Source organism: Mustela nigripes, chromosome 7 (assembly GCF_022355385.1).
Source record: "Mustela nigripes isolate SB6536 chromosome 7, MUSNIG.SB6536, whole genome shotgun sequence".
NCBI classification, from domain to species: domain Eukaryota; kingdom Metazoa; phylum Chordata; class Mammalia; order Carnivora; family Mustelidae; genus Mustela; species Mustela nigripes.
Genome location: NC_081563.1, coordinates 76,622,418 through 76,649,715, shown reverse-complemented (window position 1 = coordinate 76,649,715; position 27,298 = coordinate 76,622,418). Strand labels below are relative to the sequence as shown.

At 37.8% G+C, this 27,298-nt stretch overlaps 2 protein-coding genes across 5 annotated transcripts in view; one reads left to right on the top strand and one right to left on the bottom strand.

Moving 5' to 3' along the window:
* Positions 1 to 27,298, bottom strand: part of PLEKHH2 (pleckstrin homology, MyTH4 and FERM domain containing H2) — a 120,617-nt gene that overhangs the window by 60,646 nt on the left and 32,673 nt on the right. For 3 of the 4 annotated variants that reach the window (XM_059406208.1, XM_059406209.1, XM_059406211.1), the window contains exons 3-10: positions 24,548 to 24,610; positions 13,593 to 13,742; positions 12,091 to 12,174; positions 11,383 to 11,464; positions 7,516 to 7,701; positions 4,572 to 5,533; positions 1,731 to 1,806; positions 255 to 349 (exon numbers count right to left, since the gene is read on the bottom strand). In XM_059406208.1, the coding sequence (XP_059262191.1) occupies positions 255 to 349; positions 1,731 to 1,806; positions 4,572 to 5,533; positions 7,516 to 7,701; positions 11,383 to 11,464; positions 12,091 to 12,174; positions 13,593 to 13,742; positions 24,548 to 24,610 (1,698 nt within the window). The remainder of the gene's footprint in view (positions 1 to 254; positions 350 to 1,730; positions 1,807 to 4,571; positions 5,534 to 7,515; positions 7,702 to 11,382; positions 11,465 to 12,090; positions 12,175 to 13,592; positions 13,743 to 24,547; positions 24,611 to 27,298) is intronic. The other variant, XM_059406210.1, reaches the window with a different exon arrangement.
* Positions 25,336 to 26,574, top strand: C1GALT1C1L (C1GALT1 specific chaperone 1 like). The gene is given in 6 exon segments (XM_059407825.1): positions 25,336 to 25,744; positions 25,746 to 25,892; positions 25,894 to 26,207; positions 26,210 to 26,263; positions 26,266 to 26,515; positions 26,517 to 26,574. Coding segments are annotated over 6 exon segments (1,011 nt in total). The 5' UTR covers positions 25,336 to 25,556.

The window sequence follows — 27,298 nt, the reverse complement described above, 5'->3', positions numbered from 1 at the left end:
GGAAGGCTGTGGAAAAGCACATGGGGTATAATAAAAATGGGCCCAGACTTCTAAAACTCTGAGAAATGTAAATATCTTCTCTAGATCTTTCCATTTCTTCTCTTTTTATGATATATTAGTGTGAACATCTACAACTCCCTATAAAGGGAAAGTCAGAGTAAAATGTCAAGAATGGAACCCGGAGCTTGAATAAACAGTTTTCCCAGTCCACCATGAAGAGAGCCACATGCTCAGCAGTATCAGTAATGACTTACCCCCTTCAAAGTTGTATACACTGGAGTTGTCATATTCTTGTATATCAGAGAGGTATAGAGTCCTGATGTGGTATAGGACAGCAGAGCAACAGAATCTGAAACAGGAAACAAAGTGATTTAAAACAACAACAACAACACCTTCTCTCTAGCACTTAGGTCTATTTCTTATGGATGTGAGCTAGCAAAATTTCCAGTTAAAGAGAAGTTGGATGAACACGCAGGACTGTTCTATGGTCTGCCGTAAGAAACATGCACTCTTGTCCATGGCTCATTATTGCCTTACATGTGCTACTTCCCCAACTAGACTGTAAGTTCTTTGAGAGTAAGGATCATAGCTTTTATTTCTTCGGCATAGCTTTTATTTCTGCTCGGCTGAGCAGAAATAGCATAAGCACCTGCTAATTCAGCGACCACTATCCTATGAAGATATTCTCCAATTCCTCATAATTCTAATAGTGATAAGGTGTTAAAACACCAGCATGCTTAAGACTTTATCAGGTGAACCTCATGTTGAAAGCTTAAAATATAATTTCCCCAATGGTAAGAACAGAAGATCACTTTGAAGAAATAGAACATCAATGATTGCCTCTAAGATTTGGTTTAGTGTTGGATAGGGAGGGGGCTAGGAGAAGGAGAAGGAACCGTTGGAAAATTTTTCTTTTTATTCCAGATGCTGTTCACTGTTGTTTGGTTTTACTTTGTATAATGGGAATGCATCTGCTTCTTCAAAAATTTTTTGAAGAAAGAAAGAAGGGATGTGTTTTAAACTCTGAAAAAAAGGACATAGAGACTGATATTTTTGCGGTTTTAAACAGCTGAAACTCCACAGCTTCTAGTTGAACATAGGTGGTTGTGCCCCTATATTGGATAACAGTGAATTTCAACTTTAAATGTAAATTGGCAACCTTAGAAATCATTTTCTAGGGGCGCCTGGGTGGCTCAGTGGGTTAAGCCGCTGCCTTCGGCTCAGGTCATGATCTCAGGGTCCTGGGATCGAGTCCCGCATCGGGCTCTCTGCTCAGCAGGGAGCCTGCTTCTCTCTCTCTCTCTCTCTCTGCCTGCCTCTCCATCTACTTGTGATCTCTCTCTGTCAAATAAATAAATAAAATCTTTAAAAAAAAAAAAAGAAATCATTTTCTAAAAGTTTTGCATAATTCTATCTACTCCAATGAGCTTAGACGTTTAGGAAGTTGCTGGCTAGTGAAATGGCAATACAACATCACTTATTTTTTGAAACAAGTTTTACTGTAGTAAGAAACACATAACATAAAATTTATCACCTTAACCATTTCCAAATGTGCAGTTCAGTTAGTGGTAATTATATGCACACTGTTATGAATCAGGTCTCCAGAACTCTTTTATCTTGCAAATCTGAAACTCTATACCCATTAAACAATGACATCCCCTCCCCACCCCCACCCAGCCCCTAGTCACCAGCATTCCACTTTCTGTTTCTACGTATGCAAAATCACTTACTTTTATTAACATTCTCCATATTGAAGGCCTCAGACATTCGAATACCTGATTTGGCTACAGCATAAATTCTGCTCTCCTAATGTGAAAGAGAGATTTAAACTGGATGTTTAAAGCAAAGAAATGATTACTTTCAATACACATGTTCTTCATTTAATATACACCAGAGCGGAGCATTATTATAAAATTATCATCAGTGCCAACTCAAATATGCCATCGTGGACAGCACTGCAGACATTTTCCATCCATTAGTCATTCCATTATTTATCTTTGTTCCCTAGTTTTTGCTTGGTATTTTACGTTCTTTTGAAGAGATAGAAAAAAAGTAAGAGAAAACTTATAATCACTGACTGCTCATAAACACCACCTTTAGTATCCTACCATTCTAGACAGGATTAAAGAGAAAAAAAAAAGCATAAGACCTTGAATGGCTGTAATATGAGGTTAGATACCACTCACAATCATTGACTACACATAAACAATACCTTTAATATCCTACTCTTCTAGAATACGGTGAAAGAGAGGAGAGAAATCTGGAAGTCAGAAATCACAGAGTAGCATTAAGTGCTATCAACTCCTTATTTCAATGTACATTTCAGTGAAGTAGAAGGAAAAACGGAGGCCAAATAAAAAATGAATTTGAGAATGGCAATGGAATTTATAATATTTTCTTACTTCTTTTCTCTTCTTTGAAAGAAATCTCTGAAATGGGTATTGGAAAGGTTATTAGCCCTGCCCTCTGCAAGAAAAGGGATTCCAGGTAGTTCTTAATACATAATCATCATGTCCTGAATTCTCTACTGCATCTAACTGGACACAGTTGCCTGGACAGGGCATACCAGGTGGTTAAGGCAGTCCTCTTCAGGACTGTGACAGCCAGTGGCCTGCGAGGTAACGGGCATGGGATCCTCATTGTCTGAGACCTTTTCATTTGAAGAGCGGCTGAGTGAATGAACCAGATGCCGTTTCTTTGCGAACGGGGTTGTGAGATACGCTCACAGAGATGAACAGTAGAGCCGGCGGAACAGGAAGATACGTAAACACGGGAGAAAGCAGGAGAGGCCGCTGAAAGCATGACGGAGTGAAGGAGATGAGTTAGCAGTAGTGAGACAAGCAGAGTCACTGCAGACAGGAGAGGTGAGGCTAAGCCACGGGTCCAGGGACACTGGATGTCACCTGTTCTAAGGAGTTGACAATTAGAGGTGCTGCTGAATCCTCACGTTTTCCCACTACGGTGACTATTGTATTTTGAAAGATATTCCAATTCTGTTAAGGATGGGCTATGCCCTCAAATAACCTCTTAAAAATCCTTAAAATGAACCCTCATAAATTGAGGTAACTGGAATACGTCTCTTTTTCTTGAAACCTGAAAATACCTAACAAATACCAAAATAAAACCTCAAACTTGGCCAGCCTGCTACTAGGCTTTTGAAAAGCAATACTACTTTTTCAGGATTGAATAGCTTCAGAAGACAAATTGAAGAGAGAAAGGCAAAAGAGGAGGAAAATGGTTTGCCAAATAAAACGAACTTGAAAAACCTAACCTAAATCTCTGAAAATCTCAACATAATAAAAGAAGCAAAAATTTCAAATCCTCACTGCTTAAAGGATAACATAATTGAAATTCCAGCGATTCACATGCCAATAATGTCTACTTTTTTATGTGCTATCCAGAGTTTAATAATGAACTGCAGACGGTTTCATGTAGGCCCCAGAAAGAAATGTTCTTTTGAAAGTAAGTAAGAGCAGATACATCTTAAGGTCTGAATTTACAGTAGGAAAACTTGGCTACCTTAATTTTCTTAAAATCACATTGGTCACTAAATAAATAATAACAATGGAATGTGATCCCCAAACCCTCAAAATCCTGCAACCCTAATGCTTCTCTGGAGGCCTAAATTTAAACTACGTCAATATGTGAAGGAGAAGTTAAATCTGCAAGACAGATAATTTGTTTCAAAGATAAGAATGACTTTTAAAATTGAGTGATATAGATATTTCTATAAAGAATCACACAATGGTGGTTTACCTATTGTATTAATATTCAGTGTTTTCAATGGAAGAAATTTCAATCTATTCTAGATACACAGTAAGATACTTTTGGTTAAAGCAATGGATTTATAAGCTCATGAAGAGAAAAGTTAAATTTCTCTTAAAGTTAATCAAGTAATGATTAAGTTCAAAAACTAATGACCACCAAGAGTTAAGTATCCTAGTTCCGAATTTGCCCAAAGTATTACACAGGTAGGAGGAACCCTTCTTCCACACCCTTGATGTTTCCTTCCGGGGGAGGGAACTCCAGTAACATTCCGGATTCCTCTCCAACCATTCATTTCTCCCTCCCAAGGAGGAGGAATGGCTAACGTGACTGGCAAGCTTAGAAGGAAAAAGTGGACAGCCACCTGTCTCTCTCCTTTCTCTGGAGAAGTAATAGCTCAGGAAATACCACTTGTTCTTTCTCTGGGCTGCAAGCTACTTTGGAGAGGTGACCCTCCCCTGAAGAAGCCTCTGGAGGTCCAGGGCTACCTGGGACTGGGCTTATAAATCTAGAGAATTCCAAGTTCAGTATTGGAAAGCTCATCTGCCCTGATTTCTCTAAAATCAGTTTTCTCAGTAATAAAGGTAATATTTTGATCTCCCACATGTCTTCACTTTTTCTTATTTCTCCATTGACACACAACTCAGTGTGAAAAAAGGAGGGGAAACAGTATTCTGAAAAGTGAGATGTTTCAGAACAATCTGGATCGTTAAAAAAAAAAACAAGAAAAGAAGTAAAGTAAAACCTGAAAATGGGTGTTAGTTAAAAACCAGCATGCACACGTCACACACAGCAATCTCATTTACCCAAGAGGGAAAGCGGTGCAGGGGTGGGGTGGGCGGTTTGCCACACGCCAGCTTCTTGGCCGAGTCACTGGGTTCCTGGTCGTCGGAGCACGGGGATTCCAGGGAGTCATGGGAAAATAATCCATCATCACAACTGGTGTCCATATTCTCTAAAATTTCTGTACTGTCATCATCAACCAGATCAAGGTCTGTTTCCTGAGGTCTGAGCGGTCGGATCATGCTTATGGCATTCCTGTTGGTACCAAACATCCTGTCGGAACTTAACTGTGGTTGGCTTAAGTGCCTTTTGGCTAGGGCCACACTTATGCTGAACACGTTAGGAATCCGTAACTTTGGGGGCGGCAGGTTTGATGAAGGCACTAATTGCATACATTTTCCAGGCAGTGGGTTAGGATGCTTGGGCGTCAAAGCTGGGGTCAAAATAGGGCTGGGGGTGTTGGCCTCACTTGATGACGATGAATAATCCAGTCTCTGAGACTGAAATTTTTTATTCAGTTCATCTGACGAACTGTCCTGCTCCTTTTTACTTGATTCAGAATTTCCCTTTACAAGAGGACAGTTCTGAGCTTTCCACTGGGCCTCCTGTTGCCAAGAATACAGCTTCTTGTGTTCTGGTCTCTTTATGCCAAAAGTCTCTTCTTCAAATATAGAACTGCTGTCATCAGATGCTGTCAGGTATGCCTCGCTGCACATTCTGCTACAGTGGACCCCTTCCTCCGATGTGTGACTGGAAAGGGTGGACGTGTATCTGCACTTGGACCTTCCTTTGCTCCCGTCTTCCTCATCAGAACTCCAGTCGCTCCCTGGGGCTCCAGAATTCTGGGATGTGCCACCATCTGTTGCAAAGCTCGTTCTTGTTTTCCGATTCTGTTCCGGGACACAGGGGGTTTGAGGCAACGTTCTCTGACCCCGGTTGTTTTCTTGAATTTGCTTCTCGCCTGACTTTTCTGGAATTTCCATTTCTAGAAAAATATATATCATATCAGCATGTTGTCTTTGATAATGTAATCTTTCTGTACAGTTAGCTTTATGAAACTACATTGTAAAAACTGGAATTTTCATATGACTAAAGCTAATTTACATGATCCTTTTTTAGTTGTCTTGTTTAAACCCCACTTTGAAAACTGTAAGCTTTAAGGTAAAATATGAGCCCTAACACTTCAATAGAAGAGTATTGAAATTAAACTGCTTTTTACAAAGAAACACATTGGGGAAAAAGGATACTGACAACGGTTTAAAATGAAAGAAGCAAAATGTGAAACAGGGCAACTCTGACTATCAAAGAAAGCAGCCACCAAAGGATACCACTAATTCTATTTTAAAGCAAAGCAAAGGACGACACTCTTTCAACTAAATTTTAAAATTATCATAAGAAAATTTAAACATAATAAATATAAAGTTATAGTTTAAAAAAAAAAACACAAACTTTGTTCCCAAGCTTCAATACATGGAATATGCAAAGCCATGAAGAAACATAAACACAGAAAAGCCTTCCTGGCTCTACTTTGGGTTTATTCATAACTCCAAATGTGTTTTTATAACAAGAATAATGCTGTTTAACAATGTCTTTCGACGTGGCTTATTTTTGTTTTGAATATAATTAACAGAAGGAACCACTGGCTTCATAAACACCAAACTAAACATTTGTACAATTTATAAAGAGCACAAGAGAAACTTTTAAAATATAGACATGACTTTCATAACAAGGAACTAGAGGCTGAACAAATAAACTTGATGATTTTTTTAAAAGATTTTATTTATTTATTTGACAGAGATCATAAGTAGGCAGAGAGGCAGGCAGAGAGAGAGTGCGGGGGGAGCAGGCTCCCTGCTGAGCAGAGAGCCCAATGCAGGGCTTGATCCCAGGACCCTGGGATCATGACCTGTGGCCAAGGCAGAGGCTCAACCCACTGAGCCACCCAGGCACCCCAAACTTGATGATTTGATATAAAGCAAATTGTTAAATTTGCAAGTGGGCAAGAGCTTCAGGCCAGCCAACCTCAGGTATACCAAGCAATACTCAACTGACTATTTGAAAGTGGAAGGAAAATTAACATGACTGCTCAGAAAAGAAAAATAAATTGCAGGAAACAGCATAAAAGCAAGTAGCAAAGGACAATTCTGCTTGGAAAAACATTATGTTGTTGTCAGGATTTCATGACCAAGTACAGAGCCGGCTTTTAGGGCTATATTTTTTCTCCTTTGGAGGAAGGAAGCGGGAACTGAAAACACAGACGATGCACATTCAAGGCTTTCTAAAATATTTGGGCAAAGTCACACTACAGGTGGCAAAGCCAGCAGCGGCACAACAGAGCAAAATTTTAAAGGGGCTTTACAAATAAAAGAAGGGTAGAAACCTGCACACAGGTCCAGGACTTAAACATCTATGCAAATATTTTCCTCTTTGAAGCAAAACGGAAAAGGCAAAAATCAAAGCAAATATTTTTCTCTTTGAAGCAAAATGGGTAAGGGAAAATCAAAGCACTTACTAAATTGTCCCCTGATGTTCTTTTTCTTTATAAGTTTGCTATGCCATATTTAACTTCATATTTAATATCAGGTAATTTTTAAATATTTTAAGTAAATAATAGAAAGTTCATAGTTCTAATGTGAAACTCAGTTAAAACAAGTACCTTGTAGGTACAACAGTGAGCTTTTTAATTTTAAATATCACTGCTACCTACAGCAGGAGAAAGTATCAAGAGGGGAAAATCAGTCTCTTCTATGCATCTTTGTCAAAGACTCCAAAAAAAAACCCACACAAGATAACTAGGTATACAAATTAAAGGCTGGATTGCTCTTTAAAAATATTTTCATACAATATCAACTTGTCAAGAAAAAAAAAACCACAAGGAAATTTAAGTTATATTTGGATGAATCCTAGCAAATTATTTTTCCTTTTTTAAAAAAAAAGTCAAAGTAAATTTCTCTAGTCCATAAATACCTTCTACGTCTTTTCCCTCTGTGAACTCGGGCTCTTTAAATGATATCTTGCTCATTTCCTCAGATTTTACTACTTGAGGAGGACTCCTTGCTCGGGATAAAAAGCACCCAAAGGTCAAACTGCTTAGGCGCTGGCCTTCTGAAAGCTTTGGTGTAGAGAGAGTAGATGACTTCTTCCCTTGAACTTCTGCAAGATCATTAATCAAAATCAAGATCTGAATTTTTTATGACAGTTTATTAAACACAGAACCAAAGCATTTAAAAGTCTGGACAAATCACTCCTTATACCAGAAAAAAGCCTAGTCTAGTAACATAGACCCCTCAATGTCTAGTATCACATGCTAATGTTTAAATCTATTTTTACATTTTGAATGTTCTAAACGTTTTTTAACTGTAGGGAGAAACTCTAATCCCTTTAAAAGTAGTTCTTAAACAGAAACAAAACCACAAACAAAAAAACAGACTGTAGACAAGGAGAGGGTTATAGCATCTTGCAAAATCATGGTACTGGTAAATAGCAGTCAAAAACTGGTAAAATTTGATTGGGCAGTAATGCTACTAATGGTGAGGGAAGAGGGACTGAGGTCGTCGTTGCCAGGACAACCAAAGAAATTCAGATCATCAGTTGGGGCAAATATCACATGGCCATTGTACTAACTTTTGCTATCTTAGTTTCCAGTTCGCTTTTCCCAAAAGAGCAGATGTAGGGGCTTGATCTATGATGACCACAATATGGAGGGTCCTCATCACTTCTTTAGAGGAAAAAAGGGGGGAGGGGACAGTTTCTAGATAGAGAATTTAGATAGCTCGAGGAGTAATTAATCACGAGTTAATCCATCTTCTAGAAGTTATAACCTCCCTGCTTGCAAGATTAAAAGCATGGAGAGGGGCGCCCGGGTGGTGCAGTCGGTAAGTGTCCAACTCTTATTGTGGCTCAGTCATGATCTGAGTCCTGGGATTGAGCCCCACATCAGGCAGACTTAAGGAATCTGCTTAAGGGGTACCTGGGTGGCTCAGTGGGTTAAGCCTCTGTCTTCAGCTCAGGTCATGATCTCAGGGTCCTGGGATCAAGCCCCACATCGGGCTCTCTGCTCAGCAGGGAGTCTGCTTCTCCTTCTCTCTCTCTCTGCCTGCCTCTCTGCGCACTTGTGATCTCTCTGTGTCGCATAAATAAATAAACCCTTAAAAAAAAGCAATCTTCTTAAGATTCTTGCCTCCCTCTTCTTTCGCCTGCCCCCACTCTCTTTCTCTTCCTAAAATAAATAAATAAAATCTTTAAAAGCATAGAGATCCTAGTGACAGTAAGAAAAGATTCCCCCCAAAATTAAATTTTTAATTAACTCTGGAAGAACACCAAAGGGGTAAATTAAATAGCAGCTGAGAACTGACTGGAGCATAAGAAAAATATCTTTTTAAAAAAATTGAAAAAAAGAAAAATATCTTTTATAGTGTATTCCTTTAGGTATATCTTTTATTATTTTCATGTTGAATATGTCTCACAGAACCAATCCACAGTATTTTAATAACCACAGACATGCACATACATTTTTAAGGTACTATATTATATCTACTTAATTGTATCTATTCTTCTCCAGTCTAAGTCGAGGCTCCTAGGATTCACACCCCTTCGTCTACAAGACCCAACAGACTGCCAATGAAGACTAGAATTGCAAGCTAAGAATATCAGATAAAATAACAGCCTTTTCAGAGCTAGGCTTAGTACATTCAATCCATGTCAATGGTTTTATAGGTGAACATGGAATTCTAGATCAACCACATGGACACCAACTTCCCATCATATCGTTGGAGGAAGTGTGTGATATAAGAACTATGCTGGTCTTCATCCATGGTTCTGGGCTTCTAAAACCTTTGGAATTTCCCAAGTGGTAAGAGCAATAAAAGTTATCTTTTGTATTCATAACAAACCCTTTCAACCACATCTGAGCTTATGTTGATGAGGTGATTTTTGGAAAGCCACTAGACAGCCCCAGGATGGGAGCTGGTTGCCAGGGGAACCAACTATGTGATTAGAAGACTGGAACTTTCGGCCTCAACCTCTATGACTCCCTACCTCTGACCTCAGGGGAGGGGAGGGTTGAAAACTGACTTAACCACCAATGGCCAATGATTTTAGTCAGTCAAGCCTACATAATGAAGTCTCCATAAAAACCCAAAAGAATGGACTTCCAGGTTGGTGAATGCGTGGAGGTACTGGGAGGGTGGTGTGCTTGAAGAGAACATGGAAGCTCTGTGCCCCTTCTCCATACCTCACACCCTCTGCATCTCATTCATCGTGGCTGTTCCTGAGTTTTGTTTTTTGTAATAAACCAGCAATCTAGTAAGTAAACTGTTTGCCTGAGTTCTGTGAGCGGCTGTAGCAAAATATCAAACCTGGGGAGGGTCATGGGAACCTTTGATTTATAGCCAGTGGGCCAGAAGCAGGGTTGAGAACTGATATTTACAATTGTGTTCGAAGTGATGTATGAAGTGGTGTGGGGGGGTAGTTTTGTGGGATCAAACCTGTAACCTGTGGGATCTGATGCTAACTTTAAGTAGATAATGTCAGAATTGGGTTTGAAGGATAGCGAGTCGGTATCCTCTGGGAATTGGAGAATTGCTTTGTGTGGAAAAACTCATACACAGGGGCACCTGGGTGGCTCAGTGGGTTAAGCCTTTGCCTTCAGCTCAGGTCATGATCTCAGGGTCCTGGGATTGAGCCCCACTTTGGGATCTCTGCTCAGCAGGGAGCCTCTCCCCACCCCCGCCTGCCTCTCTGCCTATTTGTGATTTCTGTCTGTCGAATAAATTAAACAAAAAAACAGAAAAACAACTCACACATGTCCGGTGTCAGAGGTATTGAGAGAAAAGGAAAACAGGAGCTTTTTCTTTAACAAAACGACCGCAATAAGTATGAACATGCAGTAGACAAAATGGTTTCACACGTTTTATAAAATCAACAAATACCCATGAAACCAGGAAGGCACTAGTACCATTACCATTTTACTGATGTAAAAGAAAAAAAAATCCAGCAATATAACAGTTATTAAATCATGGGCATTAAGGTTGACTTCAAAGTCCATGCTTTTGCTACTGTGCCAGCATTTTCCCAATGCATTCTGTGAACTCCATTTGTGGAAATGTCACAATGGATATAAGAAGAGGTATGGGTAAAGCTGAGTCTGCAGAACTCTGGGCCCATCAACCAACACTGCTTTCACCTGTTTTATCTCTTGAGATTCTACAGAAAAAAAAAATACTGTTTGGGGTTTTTTGTTTTTGTTTTTTGGGTTTTTTTGTTACTGTTTTAAAAGGAGTTCTGTTGCTAAATAAGGTTGAAAACCACTGTGGTAGGCCAGGATCTAATAACCCTGCGGATTCACCTTGTCCTCAGCTCAATGTGTACTTGACTGGTGCTCATCATAGCAATTATAATAAGTAAATATCTATCTCTAACTCTACCACCCATCTTTAGGCTTTCATGCTAAAAGAAAGTAACCCTAAGCATTGGAAAATGCAAAGAGTTTATTATTCATATTATAAAATTCTGATGAAAATATTCAGGCTGTAAGAATTTCACTCACTATTGATCACCACAACACAAGTGAAAATAGAAAATAACTGATTTTTTTAAAGCAAACATACCTGAAATTAAACATTCAAATTAGTATTAACCCCCTTTGGGTTATTTACAAAATTGTCTAGCTGTGCTAATATAGACATGTGGCTCTTTAAATTAAAATCTATTCAAATTAATAAAATGTAAAAATTCAGCTCCTTGGTTGTGCTAGGCATATTTCAAATGTTCAACACTAAAATTCTGTATAGCCTAATAAACACAACTAAGCTATCTTAGTCAAAATACTCATACCTTGTAGTTTTGACTGTAATGTTCTTATCTCTTCAGTTTGGTTTTGGTTGATCAAACGAAGATTCTGATTTTCTAATTCCAGCTGAAAGGACATAATGGTATCCTTTTATACAGGAATAATACTTCTAAAATGTACTAGCAAATCATAATATTTTAAAATGTTAATACCTAATTACATGTAAGCAAAATACAAAAGAAATGATGACCAAATAGCAGATGAATTTATCAGCATAATTATCAACCTAGGTAATTAGGGCTCTGATATTTATTTTTTCCAGAACTGAGAGTTCAAATATTTTAACCCCAGGGCATTTTCATGCCTTTCCCACTGTAAAATTGTTTTAAATCAAACTATTTCAGCATTTAATCTGCCATATAAACCAATGTGTACTTCTCAAGATACTGAACACATTAATTTTGTGATATATACATATGTTCTATAATTATTTGAAATTAGCTAATTAGAACTAAAATCAACTACCTAGAATGAGGCTACTTACACTGTTTACTAGGAGTCTATCAATATTTTTAATTTCAGAAATACATTGGACATAAGAATGAAAGCTGCCTATCTCACATTTACCAAAAGACAGCAGCACCACCAACTGATCAGAATTTTGTTTCATTCCAAATGATCAGATACTCTGATGACTTATCTATTCAAATTAAGTAAAAGATAAAGAAAAGGCAAAATATAGGAATAAATACCTCATTTAATTTAAGTGTTACCCATTCTTTGATCTTAGCTGCTTTCTCTTCTATTATTTTAGCTTCTTGTATCCTTATTTGTTTCTGAAATAACATTAGCAGTGCATTTAGTTCAAACATAGGCTCACTGGTCTGGAAACATTACATCATAAATATAAAGGACCAATCCACTTAAAACTCATTTCCAAGTTAATACACCTACCTTCAAATCATCAAATAGAGTAAAAAAAACGAGAACCATCGTCCAACAGACATAATAATAAACCATAAAGCATATGAAAATATTACTAGTTTGAATAACTGTTAAATTCTCTTTCTCAGAAAGATCTTATACTGAAATCCAAGCACTGAATTTATCAACAAAATAAATGATTTCTGGAAATGATCTAGGGTTTATAACTGTAGGAGAGGGGTCAACCAGGTTAGGGAGAAGAGAATCAGAATCTCTTCTGGAACATGGTTTGTTTTCCCCTCAAATACAAGTTTTTATTTCTCATATATTTTATTTTATTTTATTTTTACATGCAAGTTTTTTAAAATTCAGCAAAAATGAAATAAAAAACTGTAGCTCACATTTACCAACCTTGAAACCTGGTTATGTTCACAAAACTAGGAGAATGTGACTGTCATATAAATCGCTGGGGGTGGTGAAAAGTTGGAAACCACTGACCTAAAGAAATACGAATTCCCAGAGTAATGGAAAAAAATATTCTGAAGATAAAAAACAATTTAGCAGATTTATTAATTTCATAGTGGTCATCCTTAAGTGATGCTAAATGATGATTTTTTAAAAATTTATTTATTGGAGAGACAGAGATCACAAGTAGGCAGAGAGAGAGGAGGAAGCAGGCTTCCCGCCGAGCAGAGAGCCCGATGCAGGGCTCGACCCCAGGACCTCTGGGATCATGACCCTAGCTGAAGGCAGAGGCCCCAACCCACTGAGCCACCCAGGTGCCCCATGTGATGCTAAATGATGATTTAAGCAAATGACCTTAATGCAATTTTTTCCCCTAAATAAATAAATAAATATTCCTAAGAAAATTTTAAAATAAACTAAAAACTAAGTGGTTTAAAGACTGTGTATACATTTTTAACAGAAGGGTTCACATCAAACGTACTTTTAAAACACAATGTTCCATAAGTATTTCCAACACCCTAAAAATCTAAAGCAAAGATCTATCTCAAAAATTTTACAGAGAGAAATGCCTGCTGACAACCAAATGTTTTGAAGCTGAAAACTACATCATACTCTGAAAAGTCTGAAAGTTAAGGAGCACGGTTGCATCCAAAAAGTGTTAGATATGGCTTTGGAATCACCCAGACTTAAAGAGAATACCATTTTATTTGTACCTTTCACCAGTAAATGTGCTTAGACTCCAGGAGCTGACCAAATAGTGAGATTTCTGACCCAAATTTAGAAGTGTGGGCCCCCTCTTTAATCTTTGTGATTATGCATAAATAAATGCATGTATTTAGACTGTGATGATCCAGTTCTTCCTAACCTGTTCTTCAAGCTGCAGTTCCAGGTTTTGAATGATGTCATCTTTTTCTTGTATTAGGGTCTCCAGATCTTGACACTTTTTATACAGCCTTGTTTCTGATTCACTGGTTTGAATATTAGCTGCTTTTAATTTCTCTTCCATAACTTGTACCTGAATTCAGAGGTTAGAAAATTAATATTATGCATGTAATTAATTTATCACAGTATTAAACTTAGCATTTTACTTTAATGTTAAATACATTCCTCAAAGGTATCATCATAAAAACAAAATATTGTATAGCATGTTGTGTTTTTTAAAAATATTTTATTTATTTATTTGACAGACAGAGAACACAAGTAGACAGAAGCAGGCAGATAGAGAGGAAGGGAAGCAGGCCCCCTGCTGAGCAGAGAGCCCGATGTGGGACTCGATCCCAGGACCCTGAGATCATGACCTGAGCTGAAGGCAGAGGCTTAACCCACTGAGCTACCCAGGCGCCCTTTTTTTTTTTTTTTTTTAAGATTTTATGTATAGCATGTTTTAATAATTTAACACTTATAAAGTCAGAAGACTAATGTATTTAACAATTATAAGGTCTGGAGACTATTTTGCCAAGTGGTGTTTACCTTTGAGGTACATAAGGGCACAGAAGAGATTGTCAGAATTTTGCTATAATGTAATGCACATATTTACTAGAACAATGATAATATGTGAAATATTCCATGTTAGTATAGAATCAGAAAGTTTGCAGCCCTCATTTTTTCATATTTTAAAGGAAGAAGGAATATAAAGTAAAGAAGTGAGTAGTGAGAAAAGATCAGATTGGATGACCAGGTGTAATAGCACATTTTGGGGAAAAAAAAAATTGAACTTGGGTGAAAAACAAACACACACAATGGAAAGGAAAAGGAAAACAAAAAAGCTTTAAAGACCCAAATGATGGAATATAAAAAATAAAAAACTATGAGAATCAAGATGTAGGTAAGGGAGTATGTTCAGTGAGGGTTTATAGATTCATTCATTTAACAAACACAGTGAATAGTTGCCAAGTGCCAGGCCCTGGGAAGACATCAGTGAATAAAATGGACCCAAAATCTCTGTCCGCATAGAAATTACATTCTAGTGGGTAAGACAGATCACAAATATAAGATGTAAAAATCATACAGTATGCCATACAAGGAGGTAAAGGCAGTAGGAAAACGTAGAGCAAGATAAAAAGATACTGGTGTGTGACCTGGGGTTGTGTGACGCTCTAATACCTAAGATACACTGGCTCTGCTTGAATCTTTTGCAAAACACATTTGGGCATATGAAGGAATGTGTGAGATGTTAATGACAGTAAGAAAGAAAGTACTGGGCACTGTATATTAAGACTTCTACTCCATATACTCCAAACAGGCAAGAATGTAGTTTTTGTAATGTTTTAGATTGTAGGGGGCAAAGAAGAAAAATATGCAAAAGCATTTGAGAAATTATTGAAAATTACAATGAAACATCTTAAACTGTTAAAAACACCTCTGAAAAATCATGATGAATCGACTTAGAGTTCAAAAATACTTGACAAATGAGGGTTTCTGGAAGGAGGGTGTTAAGGTTAGTTTGGTTCTGTTTTTTTAACTGTGAATACAAGGTGTCATCTGTGGGTTCACCAGAGAAATGTAAACTCAACTCCGATGCCAAAGTGTCCTACTTAAATACCACCCAGATGTCTGAAAACAATAAAAATAAAAGTAGATTTTAAAAGTTGGAGAAAAATCCTGCATTCCACTACCCAAGCGATAATTTTAAGTTATCTTAAGATTTATATTTTTTAACATAATATAGCAGGTTTTCTGCAGGAATGGCAGACCAAGAAGTCAAGGACAAAGGTCTACATCAGAAATGCTACCATGAAAAACAGTCAGAGGAGGACAGAAAGCTGAACAATAAATACCAAGGATCATTCTTAAGATGGTTCAGTCAGTTCTACACAGGACATTCTATAGTGTGGAAGCAGAGAAAGAAGGGCAGAGACCAAGTTCACAATGCTAGTTCTTCGGGGACAGAGTAATAGATGACAGGCCTGTAGGGGAGCAGAATGTGCCAGCCCCAAATACGCCACTTTGGCATATTGATTATTCTGAATTCAAGTTACCTAAGAAACAGCTGGTGTAAGAACACCCCGACCCTCTTTTGTCCCCCTGAAAACTAGAAATAAATCCTCCTCCTGTACCAGGAGGGAAGAAGACACCCTTATCATCAGAGACAGGGAATTTAGGGCTGAAAAGGCTGTGTAAACAAACCTTGTTATTTCTTCACTAATTTACTACCCTAAGCCCAAGCCCCTTTGTCTTGTCAACTCTTCACAAATGTACTGTTTTTTTGTCTAAATGGTATAAAATTTGCCTGCTATGGTCACTTCTTTGAGTCCCTTATTTTTATGGAGCTCCCGTGTGTATGAAATTAAACTTGTTTTTCTCCTATTAATCTAGTTTATGCCAATTTAATTATTAGACAAGCCAAAGAACTTAGAAGGGAAGAAATATTTCTGCCCTGTAAACCTAAAAAAAAAAAAAAAAAACTGAATAAGAATATAAATAAATATTACCAGATCTACATCTATAATCTCCTTTTATTAAGTCAGAGCAAGCCACCCTACAAACACTGGAATACCACATAAAATTGTCCTATTATTGCTAGGAAAGGTCTACAGTTCTAGAAAACTATGATTTGGGAGTACTCCCTTTTTTTTTTTTTTTTTAAGATTTTATGTATTTATTTGAGAGAGAGTAAGACAGAGAGCATGGGGGGAGGAAGGCAAAGGGAGAGAGAGACAGACTCTGTGCAGAGCAGGGAGCCTGACAGCGAGCTTGATCCTGACCAGAGCCAAAGGCAGACGCTCAACTGACTGACCCAGCCTGAAGCCCCTGATTTGGGAGTACTCTTATCCCCTGAAAAATGTGTTCCATTTAAAAGGTATTCTCCTTTTATGACTGGAAGCTACAGTCAGAGCTCCTTGGATGCATTTTTGCTATGTATGACTGTTTAATTTGACCATTACTTTTAGCTAAACAAAACCTTCCCGGGCAAAAAAAATACAGGCAAGAACAGCAAAATCTCTTAGGGAGAGAGCTCACAAAATATTTACAGGCAATCTACTTGCCAAGTGCTCCTGTTAGGACCAAGTTCCACAGGATCCACCAGCCTTCCTTTGTAATTCACACGAATAATATGTCTACAGAAAAGAAAAGGGCCTACAGAAACACCAAGGAGCCTTTTAAAATATCTCACTTCAAGTACACAGAAAACAGCCCAGTTCTTTCTCCAGGTCTTATATGGTCTGAACCATATAAGAATTTCAACTACTCAGAGACTGACCAATAACAAACACCTATGAATTCAAATTGCTCATGAAAGAAACTTGCAATTATATGGATCTTCTTTGGGGAAGAATGCTTTGCACTTTTAGGCTACCTTTTTCCTTTTCTTCTAGGAGAGCCTCTGGTTGCACCCATGTATCTCAGCCATTTCCCCAAAACCTTTATTGCTTCTGAGCTCCCTAAGCTATTTTGTAGTAAAGGATTAACTCAGCAGACTTGGGGGTGCTGGAACCCTGCACATTCCAGAAAAAGAACTGGCATTTGCCTAGCTCCTGGAAAAAAAAATAACTTCTGTGCCCTTGTAATATCTTGCCTGATAAGACTCTATACACTTGAGAAATTGGGCCACACCCGATAGTTTATGCCAATAGTGTAATTTATGGTGAAAGCCTCTTCTTTTCCCCATTCACCTTGGGTCCTGGACCACACTGTATCATTTTGACCTGTGCAAGGTTGGAAACTGAATAGCTAAGGTCAATCACACATGCACTCCATGCCTACAAGACTGACACTACCAGCCCCACCCCCTGCCAATAAAAATTCTGGACACCAAGGCTCAGATGAATTTCCCTAGTCAGCAATACTTTGTATGTTGTCACATATCGCTGATGGGAGAATTAAGTGCATCCCTGTGTAACTCCAGTGAGAGAGGACAACTGGAAGCTCACATCTGGTTTCTCCTGGACTCTGCTCTATGTGCATTTTTCCTTTGCTGATTTTAATCTGTAAGCTTTCACTGTAATAAAACATAACCGTGAGTATAACAGCTTTTCTGAGTTCTGTGAGTTCTTCTGGGGAATCATCAAACCTTGAGGAAAGTCTTGGGGACTGACACAACTCCCAATGCTGTTTCCAATTTTCCTGCCCATACTCTTCCCTTTTCTAACCCCATCCCTACCTACCCCACTACAGGTAATTAAGATGTGACTATATTTTCGGGGGGGGGGTGGTTTGAAAGTTTCTTTTTCCCTATATGTGTTGCAATGGCATGATAAAAATACCTGATCATTCCAAAATAGAAGGAAGAAAGGAATTATAAGGCTATTTTGAATTCCAGACCATTTACCAGTTACTTAAAATTTACTGCAAATTAAGTAATTATTCTTTCGCATCTTAAACACAATTATTTTGCAAATAGTGCTCCAGAATTTATGTAGTAAGACTGGAACAATTCTTACTGGAGAAGAAAAGGAGTAGCACTGGATAAAGTAGGTTTCCCTGTAATGAAGTAAATCATTACAAGGTCCTGGATAATAGCATGACTGAGTAGTTGTCACTTATTAAGAACCACAAGTGACTTGGAATCTAAGAACCAACTTCACAGGAGGCAGATTAGTCCACATATTAGAATGGTCAGAGAGAACTTTAAAATCTTACCAAGTCTGCACCCAACACAGGCAAGGGATTGAAAACAGAAGGACAGAATGAAAACACAAATTTCTATAGGGGAAATTATTGTACTCCCTTTTGGTTAGCATAAATCAAAGATTTTATTTATTTATTTGCCAGAGAGAGAGAGCAAGAGAGCATGCACACAACCAGGGGGAGTGGCCCGTAGAGGGAGAAGCAGGCTCCCGGCTGAGCAAGAAGCCTGATGCAGGACTTGATTCCAGGACCCTGGGACCATGACCTGAGCCAAAGGCAGCTGCTTAACTGACTAAGCCACCCAGGTGGCCCTGGTTAGCATAAATCAGTGTAATAGATTGTAATATACACCTAATCAGATAAAGAATGAATCCTGTTTATCAGTATCTCCCACATGTGCAATATGCAGTTTTTCTATCTCACAGGAATACTCATAAGTAATTCGGGATTAATGTGCACATACTGCTTTCCAAACTCTGAACCACTACAATAAAAATGTACTACAGCATAATGATCACCAAGATTTCTCTGGAAAAATGTACAATTTCTTCTCTACAGCCAACTTATTTAATGGTTGTACAGGTAAGATAATGCCACTCATTAAAAACAAGGGGAAAAATGAAAAAAGCTCAAGTACAAAGTTGAGTCAGTTTGCGCTGACTACTGCTTTTAGTGGTGAAATGTTCCTTTTTGGTTAATATAAATACAGTTTAAATATTAGGATATGACTCAATGACAAAGGACAAGCTGAATTTTAGCAACATAAACAGCAGATAGGGCACAGTCCCATGGACACTGCTAAAGATAGCAAAGGATGTGGTTACTCTATGTTAATAACATTTACTTAGTCATGTGAAGGCCACAAGAAGGTAATATAATTGGTACATCAGAATTCATTTGCTCTCTTTATATTTCCTATAAACTTTCAGAATCAGGGCACCTGGATGGCTCAGTGGGTTAAAGTCTCTGCCTTCGGCTCAGATTGTAGTCTCAGGGTCCTGGGACTGAGCTCCGCTTTGGGCTCCCTGTTCAGAGGGGAGCCTGCTTCCCCCTCTCTCTACCTGCCTCTCTGCCTACTTGTGATCTCTGTCTATCAAATAAATAAATAAAATCTTTAAAAAATAAAAATAAAAAACCTTTCAGAATCATTATGTATGTAATACTGTGAATAATATGTAATATGTATATAATGTATAATATGTATGATGTATAATAATATGTAATAAAATGTACGATTACATAAGGAAAAAAATCCCTTGTGAAGCATAGCAAAACAGGACTAAACAAATTTAAAGTGTGACAAAACCAAATACTTTGGATTTGCTAAATTACATAGAAACTCAGGGAGATTTGCAATTATCACTCACTCTTTATGGGAGGAGGGGTTTGATTTAAGGCCATTTAGCCAATCATGATGACTTTTTGCTTTAAAATGTAGCACACAGGGTGCCTGGGCGACTCGGTTGTTAAGCATATGTCTTGGGCTCAGGTCATGATCCCAAGGTCCTGGGATCGAGCCCCCCACTGGGCTCCCTGCTCAGCAGGAAGTGTGCTTCTCTCTCTCCTACTTCCCTGCTTGCCTTCCCTCTTTCTGTTTCTCTCTGTCAAATAAGATAAATAAAATCTTTAAATAAATAAAATGTAGCACACAGAATTAAATAACTTTATACCCGATATCCTCAAAGAATAACCTCAAATAAGAAATTCTTCCTGCTAGCTTATCAAGATCAGTGGTTGGGTCCTAATAGCTACAAACAGCCATGGCTTGTTTCCCTTGAATTGGGAATGGCGATTCTTTTTTTGCTCTTAAGATCTAGTGAATCACAAAAGAAAACCCTGAAAATCACAAATAAGAAAGACATATTAATTTACTTTTCAGAGTTAACCATACGCTGCACATATAAATTCAGAATTTTAATTTAAAGCATGCCTGGGTGGCTCAGCCGGTTAAACGTGGGCCTTCAGCTCAGGTCATGACCCCAGAGTCCTGGGACTGAGTCCCATGTCTGGTTCCCTGCTCAGTAGGAAACCTGCCACTCCCCCAGCTCATGGGTTCTCTGCTTCTGTGTGTGTCTCTGACAAATAAATAAATAAATAATTTTTTAAAAAGGATTTTAATTTAACTTAAGAAAAGGCAAAACAAAACCATCCTTCATTTCTTTCTTTTTTCCTCTATACTAAGAGGTGTTAAAGGGAAAAAAGAAAGGGAAGGTAAAAATAGGGAAGAAGAGAGAGAGATAGATAACCATGGGGAAAGAGGTAAAGAGAGATGTCACCAAGGAAAGGCCAAAGTCAGAAAGGGAAAGATAAAGAGAGAGATAAGAAGGACAAACTGCTGAATGTGTGTTACTAGGTGTGGGACTAAACAGGGACATGCATACAGAGCCCACAATAGACAAAGACAAGGACAAGGACATTTAGTATACAATGGCGAAAAGGGACATAAACATGGGAGTCTTTCATAGAATATAAGTGACCTTTGATGAGTTTACTGTTAATTATTGGATTTTTAGAGCTACAAATAGAAATAAAACTATTTGGTATTATTAGCTAAAGAACATTAAAAAAAAAAAAATCAAGCACAGCGGGGTGCCTGGTTGGCTCAGTGGGTTAAAGCCTCTGCCTTCAGCTCAGGTCATGATCCCAGAGTCCTGGGATCGAGCCCTGTACCGGGCTCTCTGCTCAGCGGGGAGCCTGCTTCCCCCTCTCTCTGTCTCTGCCTGCCTCTCTGCCTGCTTGTTATCTTTCTCTCTCTCTCTCTGTCAAATAAATAAATAAATAAATAAATAAATAAATAAGTAATCTTAAAAAAAAAAAATCAAGCACAGCATAGATCTTTACAATTAATATTCAAACTTCTACCAATACCTAAATTTGAGGTTTTAAAGAATTGCTGGTGTGATGATACTATAGTTCCGATTTTTAAATCCTATTTTCAGATTAGTTGCTGAAATACTCATGGGTGAAATGATATGATGTCTAGAAGTTGTTTCAAAATAACCTGGTGTGGGGGTGGAGAATAAAGTGAATGAAGGTATTGATTAGCCTTGAGTAGACAATTGTTAAAGCTAGTGATGAGGGTTCATGATGTTATTTTCTCTACTCTTGCACTGGTTGAAATTTGGCATAATAAAATTTTAGGAATTTCTTTTAAGTATAATTAAGAAATTCAGAGATTACCTTAGATTGGGTTTGTTTGGAAATTTATCAATCCACTAAATCAATCTACTGAATCTGCTGTATAAAATCAAATCTTTTAGGTGAAAACAAGATTTAGTAGTACTCAAATTGAAGAGAAGAAACACTACAAATCTAGAGCAAGAATAAGAAATATTTATACATTTCTTAGAAAAAATTATAATTTTGAAAATCCTGACTTGCCTGAATCTGACAAAGATCTTTTCATAAAATGTGAAGCTATGGAATGAGGATCATTAGACAAACTTTAAGGCTCGTGGGCTCATCCAAAACACTCATTTTAAAGTTGACAAGGCCCAGATTGAGTTAAGTGACATATCAAAGCTTTGACTCTTCCCCCACATGCCTATTAATACTAAGTATACGTTTTTGTACGTAGTTTTCCCGATATAACTCTAAGCATTTTTCTGTTTTAGTATGCCTTTTGTAATAATTATTTTTAATGGTTGTTTAATATTTCATGGAATAAATATAGTACACTTATTCATTCTCTTATAATATGGCATTCATATTATTTCCAAATCTTTATTTCTATGAAAGACACTGCTACTCTTCGCAGATGACACAATACTTTATGTGGAAAACCCAAAAGACTCAACCTCCAAATTACCAGAACTCATACAGCAATTCAGTAATGTGTCAGGATACAAAATCAATGCACAGAAATCTGTTGCTTTCTTATACACTAACAATGTAACTGTAGAAAGAGAAATTAGAGAATTGATTCCATTTACAATAGCATCGGTACCTTGAAATAAACCTAAACAAAGAGGTAAAAGATCTGTACTCTAAAAACTACAAAACACTCATGAAAGAAATTGAAGAAGACACAAAAAGATGGGAAAACATTCCATGCTCATGGATCGGATGAATAAACACTGTTAAAATGTCGATGCTTCCCAGGGCAATCTATACTTCCAACACCATCCGGGTCAAAATACCAACAGCATTTTTCAAAGTGCTGGAACAAACAATCATAAATGTGTATGGACTAGAAAATACCTCAAATCACCGAGGAAATGTTGGGGGGAAAAAACAATACACAAAAAGACAAAACCCAAAGCTGGGGGCATCATGTTGCCTGATTTCAAGGTATATTATTACAAGGCTGTGATCACCAAGACAGCATGGTACTGGCACAAAAACAGACACATAGACCAATGGAACAGAAGAGAGAGCCCAGATATGGACCCTCGACTCTACAGTCAAACAATCTTCAAGAAAGCAGAAAAAAGTATCCAATGGAAAAAAGACAGTCTCTTCAATAAAGGGTGCTGGGGAAATTGGACAGGTATATACAGAAGAATGAAACCCGACCATTCTCTTACACTATACACAAAGATAAACTCAAAATGGAAGAAAGACCTCAGTGTGAGATAGGAATCCACCAAAATCCTAGAGTAGAACATAGGCAGTAACTTCTTCGACATCAGCCACAGCAACTTTTTTCAAAAAATGTCTCCAAAGTCAAGAGAAACAAAAGCAAAAATGAATTTTGGGACTTCATCAAGATAAAAAAACTTCTGCACAGCAAAGGAAACAGCCAACAAAACAGGCAACCCACGGAATGGGAGAAGATATTTGCAAATGACTCTACAAAGGGTTGATATCCAAGAACTATAAAGAACTTCTCAAACTCAACTTCCAAAAAACAAATAATCAAGTCAGAAAATGGGCAGAAGACATGAACAGACACTTCAAAAGAAGACATACAATTGGCTAACAGTCATGAAAAAAATGTTAATCATCATTAGCTACTAGGAAAATTTAAATCAAACCCACAATGAGATACAATCTCACATCAGTTAGAATGGCAAAAATTGACAAGGCAAGAAACAACAAGTGTTGGAGAGATTGTGAAGAAAGGGGAACCCTCTTACACTGTTGGTGGAAATGCAAGTTGGTACAGCCACTTTGGAAAACGATGGGGAACTTCCTCAAAAAATTAGAAATAGAGCTACCCTATGACCCAGCAACTGCAGTACTGGGTATTTACCCCAGAGATACAGATGTAGTGAAAAGAAGGGCATATGCACCCCAATGTTCCTAGCAGCAATGTCCCCAATAGCTAAAATGTAGAAAGAGATGCTCTTCAACAGAAGAATAGATAAAGAAGATATGGTCCATATATATAATGGAATATTACTCAGCCATCAGAAAGGATGAATACCCAACTTTTGCATCAGCATGGATGGGACTGGAGGAGATTATGCTGAGTGAAATAAGTCAAACAGAGAAAGTCAATTATCATATGGCTTCCCTTATTGTTGGAACATAAGGAATAGCATGGAGGACATTAGGAGAAGGAAGGGAAAAATGAAGCGGGGGAATCCCAAGGGGGAGACGAATCATGAGAGACTATGGACTCTGAGAAACAAACTGAGGGTTTTAGAGGGCAGGGAGGGTGGGGGAATGGGTTAACCTGGTGATGGGTATTAAGGAGGGCATGTATTGTATGGAGCACTCAGTGTTACATGCAAACAATGAATCATGGAACACTACATCAAAAACTAATGATGTACTGTATGGTGACTAACATAACAATAATTTTAAAAAGACAATGTTATGAACATATTTGTATTTACAACATCATTATGGTTAGGATTTCCATAAAAATCATATCTGATTTTTTCAGAAGATAAACCTTCTAATGGAAGCATTTTCATATTATGGAAATCTGTTAAGGAGCAAAATAAAATTAGATTCTCCACTGTCCCTATGGATCCAGGTCAGAGAGCAGTCAGAGTGATAGGATGTAGAGAAGGGTTGAAGACTATTTTGAGGATTGTTTGGGGCAAAACAAGGCTTATATTGGTAGGGAGAGAAAAAAATTTTTTAAAGATTTTATTTATTTATTTATTTGAGAGAAAGCACACATAAGTGGGGTGATGGGTAGAGGGAGAGGGAGAAGCAGACTCCTGGCCAAGTGTGGAGCCCCTCCTGAGGCTCAATCCCAGGACCCCGAGATCATGACCTGAGCCGAAGTCAGACCCTTAATCGACTGAGCCACCCAGGCAGCTAAGAAAAGAAAATTTAACTAGAATTATACTCTACCTGTTGAAAAGCTTTTTCTGCTTGACGTTCAGCATCAATAACCTGTCTCTCAAGCTGCTGCATCTGTAAAGTGAGGAAAAACAGAGAAAATATAAAAGTTCATATTTCACTTAGGAAAATGACTTAAAAATCTTGCAATGCCATCAAATTCTTTAAGGATATTTAAAGTAGTTTAAAGAATATGAATTACATACAATCTGTTACATTAAGGGCTCTTTCAGTGCATATTTAAAAATTGATCAAATAACATACCAAAGGTTTCATACTTTTAGTACAATATAATACATACTACATGAGTACACATCCATAGAATTTTCTTCATTGAACTATAAACTACTGGCCAACACATATTAAGAACCATAATTTTTTAAAAAATATTTTATTTATTTCTTCGACAAGAGTTCACAAGTAGGCAGAGAGGCAGACAGACAAAGAGAGGAGGAAGCAGGCTCCCCGCCAAGGAGAAAGCCCGATGCGGGACTCGATCCCAGGACCCTGAGATCAGGACCTGAGCCGAAGGCAGCGGCTTTAACCCTCTGAGCCACCCAGGGGCCCCAAGAACCATAATTTAAATCTAAGAAAAGAGTAAGACCTCAAATGTAATATTTGATTAATTGATCAGAAAGTCACAATGATATCACAAAGTGGTGTATTCTCATAAGCTCCATAGTTGGTATATTTAAATCAAAACTCTGGGTAGTTTTAATTCTTGTTATACATTGTAGTAGAGTACAGAAGAGATTCTTAACACATATGTGCACGTCCACAAACACGTTGGGCTCAAAGAATCAAAAAATATCTCGCTAAATTTTTTTTAAAGTTCTGTAGAGAATAAAAAGTTTGGAGATCTAAAGTAAAATACTAAAATGACGATTATAAGTAAAATAAAGAAAAGCTTAAAAAGGACCCGATGTAAATTAACAAAAGAGATGTGTACCAGGTACTGAATACACAATTGTGATGTAAACCCCAATTTTAAATTCCTTTTTCTGAGTGTTGAAATGTGTGCATGCGTGTGTGGTTTTTTTTTTTTTTTTTTACCAGTGTGTGTGTGTGTCTGTGGGGTTTTTGGTTTTTTTTGTTTTGTTTTACCTGTGTGAGTGTGTGTGTGTGTGTGTGTGTGCGTGCGTGCGCATGTTGTTGTTTTTTTTTTACCAGTATGGTGCTTGGGAGCATTTACTCTGTTTTAATAACTATGTAGCCAATTACCATTCAACAGAGGTAACGATCATGATCACCATCACCTTCGTCCACCAAACAGAAAAGATTTATTAAACATTTCAGGAGTGCAGTGCATGGATATTAATAACAGTAGCCATGTTGACTGTATCAGCCTTGGAGAATCCAAATGAGCATTACTGGGTTGTGCTAAAAGAGACTCGGACCAAACACTGTGACAAAGAGCCCTACAGTACTAAAAATGATTGTTTAATAATTTTTAAAAATGACATGTGGTTACAGATGAGGACAACTTACAATTCTGTCTGTGAAAAGCAGGGCGACAACTACAACTGGTTCTTGCATGTCCCACTACATTTGCTGTCATTAACAAAAAAGTACCTGTTGCCTGCTAGGGCTTTATCACAACTTTTCCATCTGGGCCTCACTATAAATGGCGACCTTCCATACCTGATTGTGGAAGGAAAAATTGTCAAGTACAGAGTTTAAAAGACAGCCTTCTCGGCAAGTCTGAGAAGTGTGCAGATCGAAGTGTGATTTGAAGTTATCTGAAGACATTCAGCTGGCACTCAGCCTCAAATAAGCTGGAGTTCTTGCAGAAAATGCAGAGGATTCTGAAGGAAGAGTTGTATTTAATACAAAACCATTTGCACATCTTATTCAAGGGACAATGTGTAATAATCCTCAGCAAGTAGTAGAAGGCTGCTCTTCGGGTATGGCTATTACTCTTAATGGACCAGCTCCCAGAAAGATGGTAGTAATGATGCATGGTGTGCACTACTCAGGGCATTCATTATTTCAACAGTACACTGGTTTTCTTACCTCCAAATGGTTCAGAAAATGACTGAAGGCTGAGGGATAATAGAATTGTGCCATGTAAAAGCACTTGAAATGTGGATCCAGTTGAAGTGTGAATTGAGATATGTAAGTGTAAAATACACTCTTAACTCCATAACACATATATTATTTGAAAACCTTATATGAAAAGTATAAATTACTTCAGTAATGTTTTATATTGCCTCACATTGAAATATTCTCAATATGTTGCAATAAACATAAAATTATTTTTCATTTTATCAATTTGCTTAATAGAAATTTTTTAAATTTTTAATTTTTTATAAACATATAATATATTTTTATCCCCAGGGGTGCAGGTTTACACACTTCACAGCACTCACCATAGCACATACCCTCCCCAGTGTCCATAACCCCAAACCTATTCTCCCAACCACCCTCCTCCCAGCAACCGTCAGTTTGTTTTCTTTTTTTTTTTTTTTTTTTTTAAAGATTTTATTTATTTGTCAGAGACAGAGGGAGAGAGAGCGAGCGAGCACAGGCAGTCAGAGAGGCAGGCAGAGGCAGAGGGAGAAGCAGGCTCTCTGCCAAGCAAGGAGCCTGATGTGGGACTCGATCCCAGGACCCTGGGATCATGACCTGAGCCGAAGGCAGCTGCTTAACCAACTGAGCCACCCAGGCGTCCCGTCAGTTTGTTTTCTGAGATTAAAAGTCACTTATGGTTTGTCTCCCTCCCAATCCCATCTTGTTTCATTTATTCTTCTCCTACCCCCATAA